The following is a 12356-nucleotide window of genomic DNA, read 5'->3' on the forward strand; positions in this document are numbered from 1 at the left end:
CAAAAGATACTTCTAAGTTATAATATAGCAAATATATGTTTATTAACTCATCAGATCTGCTGACCGGTCTATTAGCCAGTGTAGTCAGTGCAATTTCAAAGTACTGATGAGGGTAAACACTATTTTGGCACTTCTGCAATACAATACTCATACAACTATGGCTTGTCCAGAATAGAAGGAAATGTTAATTTTTAGTTCGAGGCTGGTGGAAGTAGAGATATGCTATTTTTTTCCCCCTTCCCATCCAAGTCGATGAGTTCCCTGAATTCTGGTACAGACGAAAGAATCTGAGGTCTGCAATCTGAGTCCTGCTTGGAGGTCTCTCGGTGTGAGCTTGGGCACAGCCCACCTTCCCTGTGCTTCTCTGCAGTTCTCCGTCTCTAGAACAGAGGTGCTGGTTCCTGTCCTGCCTGTCCATGGGGTTTCTGTGAGGACCCATGAGATGATTCAGACGGAATGTCTTTGTAAACTGTGAAACCCCGTGCTGCCATGCAAGGTCTCGCTATTATTAGCAGTAGTGTGAGCTCATGTTTGGTCCTCTGGCCCAAAAGGGACCAAGAGACTCTTCCTGGCCAACTCCTCCAGGATTCCTGGGAACTAATCCATTTCAGGGAGCGGGTCTGCCTCTGAGAGGCTGCTTCCTGCAGGCTGACCTCATGGATCATCTGGAGGGTGTGTAGGGGGATGGACGGAGATGCACTTTGTGGGCAGGGAGTGAGTGACTAAGCAGGAGTTCCCTGGGGAGAGAGACCCTGCCCAGGCTCTCCCCGACTCTTTGCAGCTGACTTGGGGCTGGGATCAGGAGAGCTTGCCCACCCTGGTCTGTGGAGAGAGACTGGGCAGGGCAGAAGCCATACTCATCCTTCTAGTCAGACATCTACCGGTAGAAAATGATGTGTGCCTGTCCTGGGCCGTGCTGGGGACCAGACACGGGTGGGACCTGGCACCTGCCCTCCCCCCAGCTCTTGGGGAAGATAGAGTTGAAAGCAGACAAATGCAACCTGAAGTTGCTAGCACAGAGAAGAATGGAGTTCAGAGTGTGTGGTTTGGCTGGGGGGGGGGGGGGGATGTGGAGTGGGGGGTAGTGATGGAGAAGGAGAGAATGTTCTGGAAGGATAAGATAAATTAGGAGTTAGCCTGGCAAAGGCCATTCCAGCAGAGAGACTAGCCCAAGCAAACCTTGAAGTAGAACATGGTTAAGGTCCTGTTTCCAGCTCCACCATTCCTTTGCTTGAGCAGCTCTAGGAAATTTCTGAGCCTCAGTTTCTCATCTGCAAAAAGGGAACATCTTCAATACCAACCTCACAGGGCTGGGAGGAGGATCACATTAATGCACATGTATGCATTGCCTGGTCATTCATGAGCTTCCCCATTGATGGTAGCTTTCTTTCTTTTTCTTTCTTTCTTTTTTTTTAAGATTTTATTTTTAAGTAATCTCTATCCCCAACATGAAGCTCGAACTTACAACGTTGCGATCAAGTCATATGTTCTACTGACTGAGCCAGCCATGTGCCCCGAGATGGTAGCTATTTTCTAGTCCTGGCATAGCGGGACGTCGGGGGTGGAGGATGCAGGGGTGGGGGGCAAGACAGGAATAGGGAGGAGACCAGGGGCAGCTCCAGTTCCAGGTTAAGGGGCTTGGACCTAATGCAGAGAAGCCAGTGGGAAATAGTGGAGGAGACAGAAAGTGACCAGCTTTTTTTCCAAGTTGTCTCCAATAAACAGGAATTTCCACTGTAATTAGAGCAAAATAAACATTTTCTATAAAGACTACTCTGGCAGTAGGCAGGGTACCCCGTTCCTATTCTCTATTCCTGTCCTACCCCACCCCCTTTCCCAGTCCTAAATAATCAGGCTGAGCTTCAAGGGGAAGAGAAGTCAGCTTGAAGGAGTGGCCGCAGGGGATGGATGGCGTTGACCTGGCAGGCCCTGCCAGGTCTGAGCACCTTTCCCCGGCTTCTTTAGGCTGGCCTTTCTGACTGTGGGGTTGAGAATCAGGGCCCCAGTTTCTGAGGTGGGCACTGCTGGCCTTTTCCTATCTGCAGGGGAGGATGAGGTTTGGGGTTCCCCCACCATTGTTGCGGGGGGGGTTCTCCAACAGTCTTGCTGGGGTTTGATCCCTTCCTCCTGCTTCCACATGGATGGGGGTCTGGGAGGGAGGAGAGGAGCAGGAAGGCCCCTGAACTGTCTGTGAGGGAGTTGGGAAGGCTGAGCTCCCCTCCCTAGCCCCCAGCTCTGTCAGTTGGTTCAGACTGTCATTGCAGGGCTTTGTAGGGCCAGAGGCTGGGACTGTTGGACTGAGCAGCCCTGGAGGATTCGGTAGCTCAGTGGGGTCTAAGAACTTCTGGAGTGAAGCAAGGTCCTGCCCTCCCAACTCCCCACCCTGTGGCCTAGCAGGCCCTTTCCCTGGCCCCACCTCAGGCCCAAAAGCTCAGCCCCTGCCCAAGTCCTGCATTCACCAGCTTCTGCTGCCTGCATCCCAGCAGACCCGGCCCGTGCGGGCCACAAGCTGGCCTTTGTGGACCCGCTCTCTTCCACGGGCCGTGCCAGGAGGGGCTGACCCGCATTCTGCCTGCAGCTGGGACGAGCCCCCGAGCGCCTGGGCCCCCCTTAGCCCCATGGAGAGATGGAGCTGGCATGAACGCAACATCCTGCGTTTCCAGAAACTGACTGTGGTGAAGGGCAGGCCCTGGAGAGACAGCTGCTCATGTGAGAAATCATTCATTCACTCACGTTTTCAATAGATGCTTATTGAGTCCCTGCTCTGTGTCAGGCCCTGGTCTTGTGGTGCTGCCACAGATGGCTCTGGCCCTTTTAGGAAAAAGACTGGAAGGAAACCCCCTGCATTAGAGTCACTTGGTGAGCCCACCCCCAAGTTTCTGATTCATTAGGTCTCCGTTGAGGTTTGAGAGTTTCTGACAAGTTCCCCAGTGATGGTTATATGCTGCTGGTCCGGGGACCACACCTTGAGAGCCACTGTGACTTAGGACCAGGTGGAGGAATTATATAAGTGATGTACAGTTTTTGTATTTTCAAAACTGTCTCTAGGATCACTGTTTACTTTTATAAATAGAAAAATCAGTTATTTAAAAGTTAAATCGGGGCGCCTGGGTGGCGCAGTCGGTTAAGCGTCCGACTTCAGCCAGGTCACGATCTCGCGGTCCGTGAGGTCGAGCCCCGCGTCAGGGTCTGGGCTGATGGCTCAGAGCCTGGAGCCTGTTTCCGATTCTGTGTCTCCCTCTCTCTCTGCCCCTCCCCCGTTCATGCTCTGTCTCTCTCTGTCCCAAAAATAAATAAACGTTAAAAAAAAAAAAGTTAAAAAAATAAACGGTCCCCCCGAATGACTCTAGCGCCCTGGATGTAGTCCTGTGTTGAGGGATGTCACCTCCTATGACTTAAACGCCTTACATCTGTTTATGTAGCCCAACATTAATGAGCTTGTATGTTCCCTGCACTTCTCCTTGGTTGATCCTGAGCTTCAGGTCCACTCAAACCTCCATATCCTCCCGATCACCAGGCCCTGTCAGTGTGACTGCAGTGAGAAGAAGTGAGATGCTAGCAAATAGCCTGATGGGGGCTTGAACACAGGCTCATCTGGAGGCTGGTTTAGCTTGGATTTAGCTGACTGACCTGCACTTCCTGAGTGCTGTTTCCCTTATGCTTCCTTAATCCACTGGCTGAAGTGGCGTGTGGACCCCTCACTTCCTCATTTCTTTTGACTGGTGTGATCATTGACTGTCCCACTTCCTCTTTTTCCACTTTTAGTTCTGTCCACTTGGCATGGTGGCGGTGAGTCTGTGTGTGTATTGGGACGGAGGTGGAGCTGGGGTCCTGGTGAGGTGACCGCTCCTACAGCTGGTGTAGGCAGAATCATCCACTTTGGGGGTTGCTGCTGAAGCCATCCCTGGGGCAGAGGCCGTGGTGGCAAGTGGGGATTAAGCCCTTTGGTTGATGGTGGGAAGAGGACAGTATCTTATGGAGTTGGGAGAAACAGATACCTGTTCCCTCCGTCTTCCTCTCCTGAGTTCAGAACCATTTGAGAAATAGTCCACAGGAGTCCGGTGGATGAGCTTTCACACTAAGAACTGGCTTCTTCCTGACCCTGCTCCTGAATTAAACCAACCCACCCAGTCTCAGGGGGCACTGGACAGCCCCAGGCCATGCCCTCGTAGGGAGCCACACATTTTCTGCGGGGAAAGAAAGGCTCAAGGGCTGGTGAGCACACTCTCCAGATTGTGTCCATCTCCAGGGCCCAAAGAGTTGTTTTTTTGCTTCTTGGACCCACTCCCCTGCCCCCATCAGTACCGTCCTTAGGTGCTTTTTCAGGGATGCCTTTGGCGGATCATTCCTCCCCCGTGACTCAGTTTCCCTTTTTAGTGTACAATCTTTTTTAATTCATTCAGTCGTCCTAAGAGTAGGTATTATTTCCACTTGTGACTCAGTTTCCACATTTGTTATTAGACATAATAATAATCCATTTCTTCTGCTGCGTTCCCTCACTCATCCCCTTACACTCTAATGATTGTTTCATGTTACTATGTCATTTTGGGGGTTGTTTACCTAACCGGACATGCATTTACTCATTCAGTTAATATTTGTTGGGAGCCTATGGGATGCTAGGCCCATGCTGGGTGTGGGGGATATTGCAGTGAGTGAGGTAGACGTGGGGTATCCCCCTAGAGACTCACAGTATGTCTGGGAGACAAACTATTAAAGAATTGCAGATGTGCTCATGGTGACAAAGGGGAAGTGAGGGACATCTGGGAGCTGGTGACAGAGGTGGTCAGGAGCTGCCCTGGGGAAGTGAGGTCATCCCCCAACACCCTCCATTTAAAACCCAAACTCTGTTTGGCCCTTCAGGGCCCTAGATGGCCGACCCCTGTCTGTTTCCCCAGCCTCAGTTTATCCCTCCTCTAGCTACCCTGGCCACCTTGCTGTATTCTGACCCATTGAGCTCTATCCTGCCTCTGAGCCTTTGCACACTCTGGACACTCTGCCTAGAGTCCTCTCTCCCCGGCTGTCTCTCTGCATGGCTGTTCCTTCTTCCCTCAGCTCAAATGTCCCTTCTTTGGAGATGGCTGCCCCGATCACGTCCTTGGACACAGCCTTTCCCCATTACTCTAGCATATTACCCAGGTGGGGGTTTTTTTGTTTCTTGCCATTCATTTGGATTTTTTGTATTTGTTGGTTTATCATGTGTCTCCCCAGTGAGACTTGGGGCTCCATGCAGAAGACACAGAAGGGGGCACATTAGTCTTGGTCAGTACTGTCCCTTCCCACCCCCACGCTTGGCACGGGGGGCCTGGCACGTGGTTGGTGCCCACAAATGCTCGTTGAATGAGTCTGTCCTGCTTCCCCAGTGTGGTAGGCTTCTATTCTGCTACAGCAAATTACCACAAATTGAGTGGCTTACAACAATCCCAGATTATTATCTCACAGTTCTGGAGGTTAGAAGTCTGAAAATCAAGGCTTTGGCAGGGGTACCTTGGCAAGGCCACATGGCAGGGCTCTGGGCGAGGATCCATTCCCTTGTCCAGCTTCTAGAGGCAGCCTGTTCGAGGCCCTTCCTCCATCTTCAGAGCACGTCCCTCTAACCTCTGTTTCTGTTGTCATGTCACCTTCTCCCACTTTGATCCCCTTGCCTCCCTCTCATAAAGACTCTTATGGTTTCATTGGTCCACCCACATATAATATAGGAAAATCTCCCAATCTCGAAATCCTTAATCTCGTTTGCAGAGTCCCTTGAATTAGGGCATGGACATCTTTGGGGGGGCCATTATTCAGCCTACCACACCCAGGCCCCCAGGGCAGCTAGGAGAGCGTTGGGTGTGGCCTGCCTTCAGACACACAGGCCACTGCCACGAGCCCCGTGACCCGACCGCCTCTCCCCCCACTGCAGGATGAGATCGAGGAGCTGCGCGCAGAGATGCTGGAGATGCGGGATGTCTACATGGAGGAGGATGTGTACCAGTTGCAGGAGCTCCGGCAGCAGCTGGACCAGGCCAGCAAGACCTGCCGCATCCTGCAGTACCGGCTGCGCAAGGCTGAGCGCCGCAGCCTCCGTGCCGCTCAGACAGGCCAGGTGGATGGAGAGCTCATCCGCGGGCTGGAGCAGGACGTCAAGGTGAGCTCTGGGCCTCCCCCCACCCTCATAGGTACCCCTCTTGGAGTTGGGAGCACAAGCCCAAGTGGAGCCGAGGTCAGCCCACAGTTCGCCCCTTGTGTGTGCTTGAGCAAGTTACACCACTTCTCTGGGCCTCAGCTTGCTCATCTGCAAAGTGGGGATCCCTGGTGAACCGACAGACCATTTCCCAGGAGTGTCCCAACGTGATATCATAAATATGAATCCTATTAACAGGAGCCATTCCCACACCTGGTCCTGGGCTTGGAGTTGTCCCTGCCCTATCCCTGCACTGTCCCTGGAGGTTTCTTTATTGTGCTAATGAGTAGCAAAGGCCTGGAGTTGGATAGGGCTTGTTTAAACCTTGACTCCAATATGCCCTCATTTTGTGATTTTGAGCAAGTCACCTAAGTTTCAGTTTCCTCATCTGGAAAATGGGTGTAACAGCAGCCCCTGCTTCACAGGGTTCTATGAGGGTTAGAAGAGATCATATAGGTAAAATGTCACTGTAAGCACTCAAAAATGTTAGCTATTATTATTCGCATTTTCTGGATGAGGAAAGTCAGTCTCAGAGAAAGGAAGCACCTGTTCAAGGTCACATTGACACTCTGTGTCATTGGTCCAGTGCAGGCTTATCAGCCTCCCGTGCCTGACTGCCCCACTCCCTGCCTCCCTGCCTTGTGAAGCAGGAGAGGATTGGGCTGGAGGCTGGCAAGAGGGGCCTCCAGAAGAGCAGTCCACCCTGTCTGTGTGTGTGGGCCCTGGTCTGGGGGCTGAGAACTTAGTGGGGACCCAGGCCCAGTCTCTTGCTCTCAGAACTCAGGGGAATGTAGCGGTTGGGGGTGGGGGCACCTGGTGCCGCCTGGGGGCCCAAGGGCCTCTTCCTGCAGGGGTGACTTCTGAACTGAGGCCTGTGGGAGAAGTGGGCTTGAACCAGGAGGGGAGAGGAGGAATGCTGGAGGGAGAGACCTCTGTCTGTAGTGGCCAGGGGAGATAAACAGTGAGTGCCAGCCAGCCAACCAGCGCAGGCAGGCTTCCATTGCAGACTGTCTTTGCACATGCACAGTGGGGTTATAGGTCTGTTGTGCAGATGTGGAAACTGCGCTCAGAAAGGTTGTCTCCCCGGCCAAAGCTACCTGACAGGGCAGCCCCCGGGACAAAGGGTTGCACAAATATTCAAACTCCAGGCACTGGGTTGAGGGAGTGTGGGATGAGGAACAGCTGGGGAAGCTCAGATGAAGTAGATTTGGGCCTAGGTGATTGGGTATTTGGGGCCGGTACACCAGAGAGTCAGCCTTAGAGGGAGGGATGAGGGAGGGAGGAGGCCCTGATTGGGTGGCCAGTGCCTCCCTGGGAGGAGCCCAGAGCAGCTGGTGTGCGTGTGGGAGGGGGGATCTCTGAGCTCTGGGCTCGGGGAAGCCACCCCTTCTGTTGGGATTTGAACTAGCCAATCAGCATCCAACTTGCCCCCCCCCACCTCTCCCCCTTCCTCCCTCTTCTCCCCGCCGCCGCTGCAGCTGGAGCGCTGAGCTCATCCCTGCAGGCCTGGGCTGGATGCCTCTGGCCACCACACTCTGCCCCATGTGCTGGGGTTGTTCTCCGGCATTTGGGGGGGTTCTCAGAATTGTGACTTCTTTGCTATCTCCTGGGAGGGCCTGATGGGCCCAAGTAGGGACCCTTCCCCCGCCCGCAACCCCAGAGCTGGGTATCTCTCCGGACTCTCTGACTTCTGACTTGCTCTGTCAGCTCCTTGGCCCATGCCCCGACTGGCATGGGGCCACTTCTTGGGACCTCAGTTTCCCCTTCTGTTAAATATGGGGCTTAGAGCAGCCAAATCTATAGGGCTTTTGCAGTTCCAGTGGTTTTATCGAGCAGATAGGTTTTCGGTGAAAGCGCACCATGAATAAAACCTCAGGCCTTGGTATCCCCCTCCCCTGGGCTCTCTGTCTGTGGTCCTCCCAGCCTGCAGGACCCACTGAACCTCAGCTGGAACATGGCTCAGCATGTGGAGGGCAGCGTGGTAGTTGTTCAAAGACCTGCTCTACCACTTGCTTGGTGTGTAACCTTTGGAGAGCTCCTTCACATCTCTGAGCCTCAGTTTCCCCATGTGGAAAAGGAAGATAAAACTAGTTTCCACCTATAGAAATTTTTGTGAGGATAAAATGAAATAGCTCAAGTAAAGAGAGTGCTGACCACAGACTCTGGTTCTCAGTGCTCCCCTAGCAGACGAGCAAATGTTGGTTGTGGTGTTACTGTTCAGGAGAAGAACTTATAAGGCACTCAGAGGTGAAGTGGCTGGGGACAAGGGCAGGGAAGGGAAGGCCAGAATCTCAGCCTGTGGATAAGAATCCCTGAGAGTCTGTTCACAATGCAGGGTCCCAGACCCCAGGCCCCATTCCCCCTCCCTGAGGATTCAGAGTGACAGGGACAGGAACACCCCGAAGCCAGAGGCCCATGAGCTGAGAGGTCTGCCCATGAGCAGGGGGGCCTGTGGTCTGATGGCTGCTGGTTGCATTTGGCAGGAGCCAGGCCTCAGTGCTGTAAACAGTGACCTCATGGCTGAGCGCATTGTTTGCGCTTTGGGGATTTGCCCTGGTGTCCGGAAGCTGCAGCTGCTTCACCTCCCGTGGTATCTCAGCCCCCCTACCCTGGGAGTAGTTGGGAGGATCATAAGAGGATGAAATGAGACAAGCGGGGGGGGGGGTGCGCCCTGTGAACATCCGACACAGTGAGCCTGCTGCTGGGCTTAATACTTTTAGTGCTGATATTAACATGTCTTCAAGCTTTGGGCCAAAAGCAGGTTCAGGTTGAGAGCAGGACTCTAGAGTTGACCCACCTGATTTCAAACCTTGGTTCTGTAGCTTTCTAGCTGTGTGACCTTGGGCAAGTGACCGGTCCTTTCCGAACCTCACAATGGGGATAATAAAGCCCTTCCCTGAAAGGCACATGGTGTCAGGAAGTGACAGCTGATTCTATAAATCACTTGTGAGAGGCAAGGGCGCCCAGGACCACTGAGGCTGAGACAGGAAAGGACAGGCTGAGGCAACCAGACTCCTGCCCTCCAGGCCACATGCATGCTCTTTGCTCCCATGGGCTTCCACGGGGGACCCAGGGTTCTGTGGGATCTGCAATTAAGGGCTCTTTTGTTCACGCTGGAATTCTGTAAGCTGCCTGGGGTTGGGCTTTCTTGACATTGCAACTCTTGGGGGCAGGGGCCAAATGGGGAAGGAGATCATGTGGCGAATGGAGCAGAAGGAGCCTGGGGACTCCTGGAAGGGATGAAATCAATAGAGTCATTTATAAACCCAAGAGGATCCCAGAATCCACACGGATCATGTCTTCTTGGTGGGGAGTGTTGCCTCCCAGGTTGAGGCCATGGCAGGGATGGAGAGGAGCTGGCTCCAAGTGGGAGCATAAGTAGGAGAGAAGCCTCCAGCCGCTGAGCCCTCACACCAGTCAGAGACGCAGCCCTCCCTGGACAGTGGGTGGGGTGGGCGGTTGAGGGGAGCAGTAGGTGCAGCTCCCCATATTTCAGTCATCTGTTCCTTCATCTCCCTTTTCGCTTTTTGGAACCTTGGGGGGTTTGTTTGTTCCCCAACAAGTGTTTATTTGCCACTAGCGTGTACCAGACCCCGCACTGCTGCCGGAACACAGAGATGTGAAGGAGCCCAGGCATGGTCTGGGGCCTTGATCTCTGTGCCCCACCACTCCTGCCCCTGGGGCCTAAGCAGCATGAATGAATGGATGAATGAATGAATGAGTGAATGAATGAATGAATGAATGGAGTATTGATCAGGACAGGGGCTTTCTGGGTGACCTAATAGCCCCAAACCGGGGACCATAGCCAAGAGCCTGGGGTTGAACACCAGTAAAAACCCTGACACAAAACACAAGAGGGAGATTGTGGGGTACTGGGCCAAAAAATCCGATAAAATCAGCGCACAGAGGTGAAGCAGTGATCCTGACAATGCTTTAACAAATTATATTTCTTGATGTTCTAGCCACCAGCCCAAGGACTATGTCATTTATTCCGTACAGCAGCCTTTGGGAGTAGGCTGTATCAACTCCATTTACCAATGACCACAATGAGACTTCAAATGTATAAATAAACTGGCTGTGGGTCACACACAGAGTGCTGGAATCAGACTCGATCTAGTTTTCCCCTACCTGCACAGTTCTTGTTCTGGTATTGAGGGGTTGCTCATCCCACTTTGCGGACAAGGAAAGTTTGGTGGCCTAGGGAGGCTGGGGACCAGCTTCCGGCTGTCCCTGGGGATCTTCAGGGGCAGGGAGCGGCAGTGGGCACCAGAGGGAGGGGAAGGCAGTGCTGAGTTTCCTCTCTGGCCGTTGTTTTTCCTGGCCTGCCTCTCACGCTGCCAAAGGGTCCATGCCGAGCTGGGCCTGGGCCCAGGCGGAGGGCAGAGCCAGGGAGGGCCCTCTTCCCTTCCGGCACGGAGGAGGTGCCATAGTTGTTTCCGAGCCTGGCAGGCATGGGGCATTGGGCTCTCTGCCCTTCACATACCTCTTGCTGGCAAAGCCCTGGAACCGCTCTCAGAGCCCTGGCCATGCTGGCCCCTCAGGCAAATCCCAGGGCCTCCCCCCCCAGCTCAGCTCACACTTGGTCTACATGACCCTGAGCCGAGTCACTTATGCTCTGAGCCTCAGACAGCAATGGAGTGAAGAGGAATGAATCTGGCACACAGTAGGTATTCAACGAAGGGCAGTGCCTGGACCACTTCAGAGTCGTTGTGATTTGCCAGCGCAAAAGGGACTTCCTCATCCCCAGAGGCTCCCTTTCCTGGCCTTTGACCCCCAGGGTGTCCTCCAGGAAATGGGGTGCTTTTGCTGCAGAGCCCTGTCACTAGGATTAGAGTTTGCAGCTCTGTTAGCTCCCTTCTGTAGGGATGACTTGGACATATGCCCACCCTTTGTCATTTCCAGCGCATTCTGTAGCCCAGACAATTGGAAACCAGGGTCAGGGTCACACTATGACCTCTGGCAGGTCATGTATGGCTTCACCACTCACCCAGCACTCACTGTGCTGGCCCAGGGCCGAGCTTTCTTGTGCAATAGCTGATTCAGCCCTCCTGTTGGGCCCACGAGGTTGCTGCTATTATTGCACCCATTTTGTAGTGAAGGAGACTGAGGCACAGAGTGGAGAAATGATTTGGCCAGGATCACGTGCTGGTCACTGGCAGAGATGGGATTCAGATGGCTCTGGGGCCACCCATCTTGCTCTAGTTTCCACTTACGCTCGCTTCCCTCCCTTTATTTAAAAAAAAAAATTTTTTTTTAATGTTTGTTTATTTTTGAGACAGAGACAGAGCATGAGTGGGGGAGGGGTAGAGAGAGGGAGGGAGACACAGAATCCAAAGCAGGCTCCAGGCTCTGAGCTGTCAGTACAGAGCCCGATGCAGGGCTCGAACTCACAAACTGTGAGATCATGACCTGAGCCGAGGCCAGACGCTTAACCTACTGTGCCACCCAGGCATCCTCACTTCCCTCCCTTTAAAATGAGCTTCTGGCCAGGGCACCTGGGTGGCTCAATCAGTTAAGCATCTGACTTCGGCTCAGGTCGTGATCTCACAGTTTGTGAGTTCGAGCCCCGCATCGGGCTTTGTGCTGACAGCTCGGAGCCTGGAGCCTGGCTCGGATTCTGTGTCTCCATCTGTCTCCCTGCCTTTCCCCCACTCACACTCTCTCTGTCTCTCAAAAATAAATAAATAAATGTTAAAAAATAAATACGAAAATAAAATGGGCTTCTGGCCCTGCCACAGGCTCTTGTGAGAATTCAAAGCACCGAATGCCTCAGCTAAATGAAAAGGCCTTGCTAAGAACAGGCAGGGCCTTTACAGCTTTCTGGGGACTGAACTGTGATATAGACATTAGGAACTCAGGGTGCCTGGGTTTGGGTTTTGCTCCTACTGTTTCCTGGTTCTGTGACCCCTGTATCTTCTCTGTGCCCCAGTTTCCTCATCTGCTAAGTGGGGATGATGAGAGACCCTGTCTGCTGGGGGGTTGCTCTGCAGCCAAGGCCACGCGGTCCCTGCTCATCACCCACCCTTGTTCAGGTCTCTAAGGACATCTCTGTGCGGCTGCATAAGGAGCTTGAGACAGTGGAGAAGAAACGGGCGCGGCTGGAGGAGGAGAACGAGGAGCTTCGGCAGCGGCTCATCGAGACCGAGCTGGCCAAGCAGGTGCTGCAGACGGAGCTGGAACGGCCGAGAGAGGTGAG

General features: G+C 53.4%; 1 protein-coding gene across 5 annotated transcripts in view; it reads left to right on the forward strand.

Annotated features, from left to right (window-relative positions):
- SOGA1 (suppressor of glucose, autophagy associated 1) overlaps window positions 1-12356 on the forward strand; it is a 72981-nt gene that overhangs the window by 14414 nt on the left and 46211 nt on the right. For all 5 annotated transcript variants that reach the window (XM_043602427.1, XM_043602424.1, XM_043602425.1 and 2 more), the window contains exons 2-3: window positions 5900-6124; window positions 12193-12351. In XM_043602427.1, coding sequence (XP_043458362.1) covers window positions 5900-6124; window positions 12193-12351 — 384 coding nt within the window. The remainder of the gene's footprint in view (window positions 1-5899; window positions 6125-12192; window positions 12352-12356) is intronic.

This window comes from Prionailurus bengalensis, chromosome A3 (assembly GCF_016509475.1).
Source record: "Prionailurus bengalensis isolate Pbe53 chromosome A3, Fcat_Pben_1.1_paternal_pri, whole genome shotgun sequence".
Taxonomy (NCBI): Eukaryota; Metazoa; Chordata; class Mammalia; order Carnivora; family Felidae; genus Prionailurus; species Prionailurus bengalensis.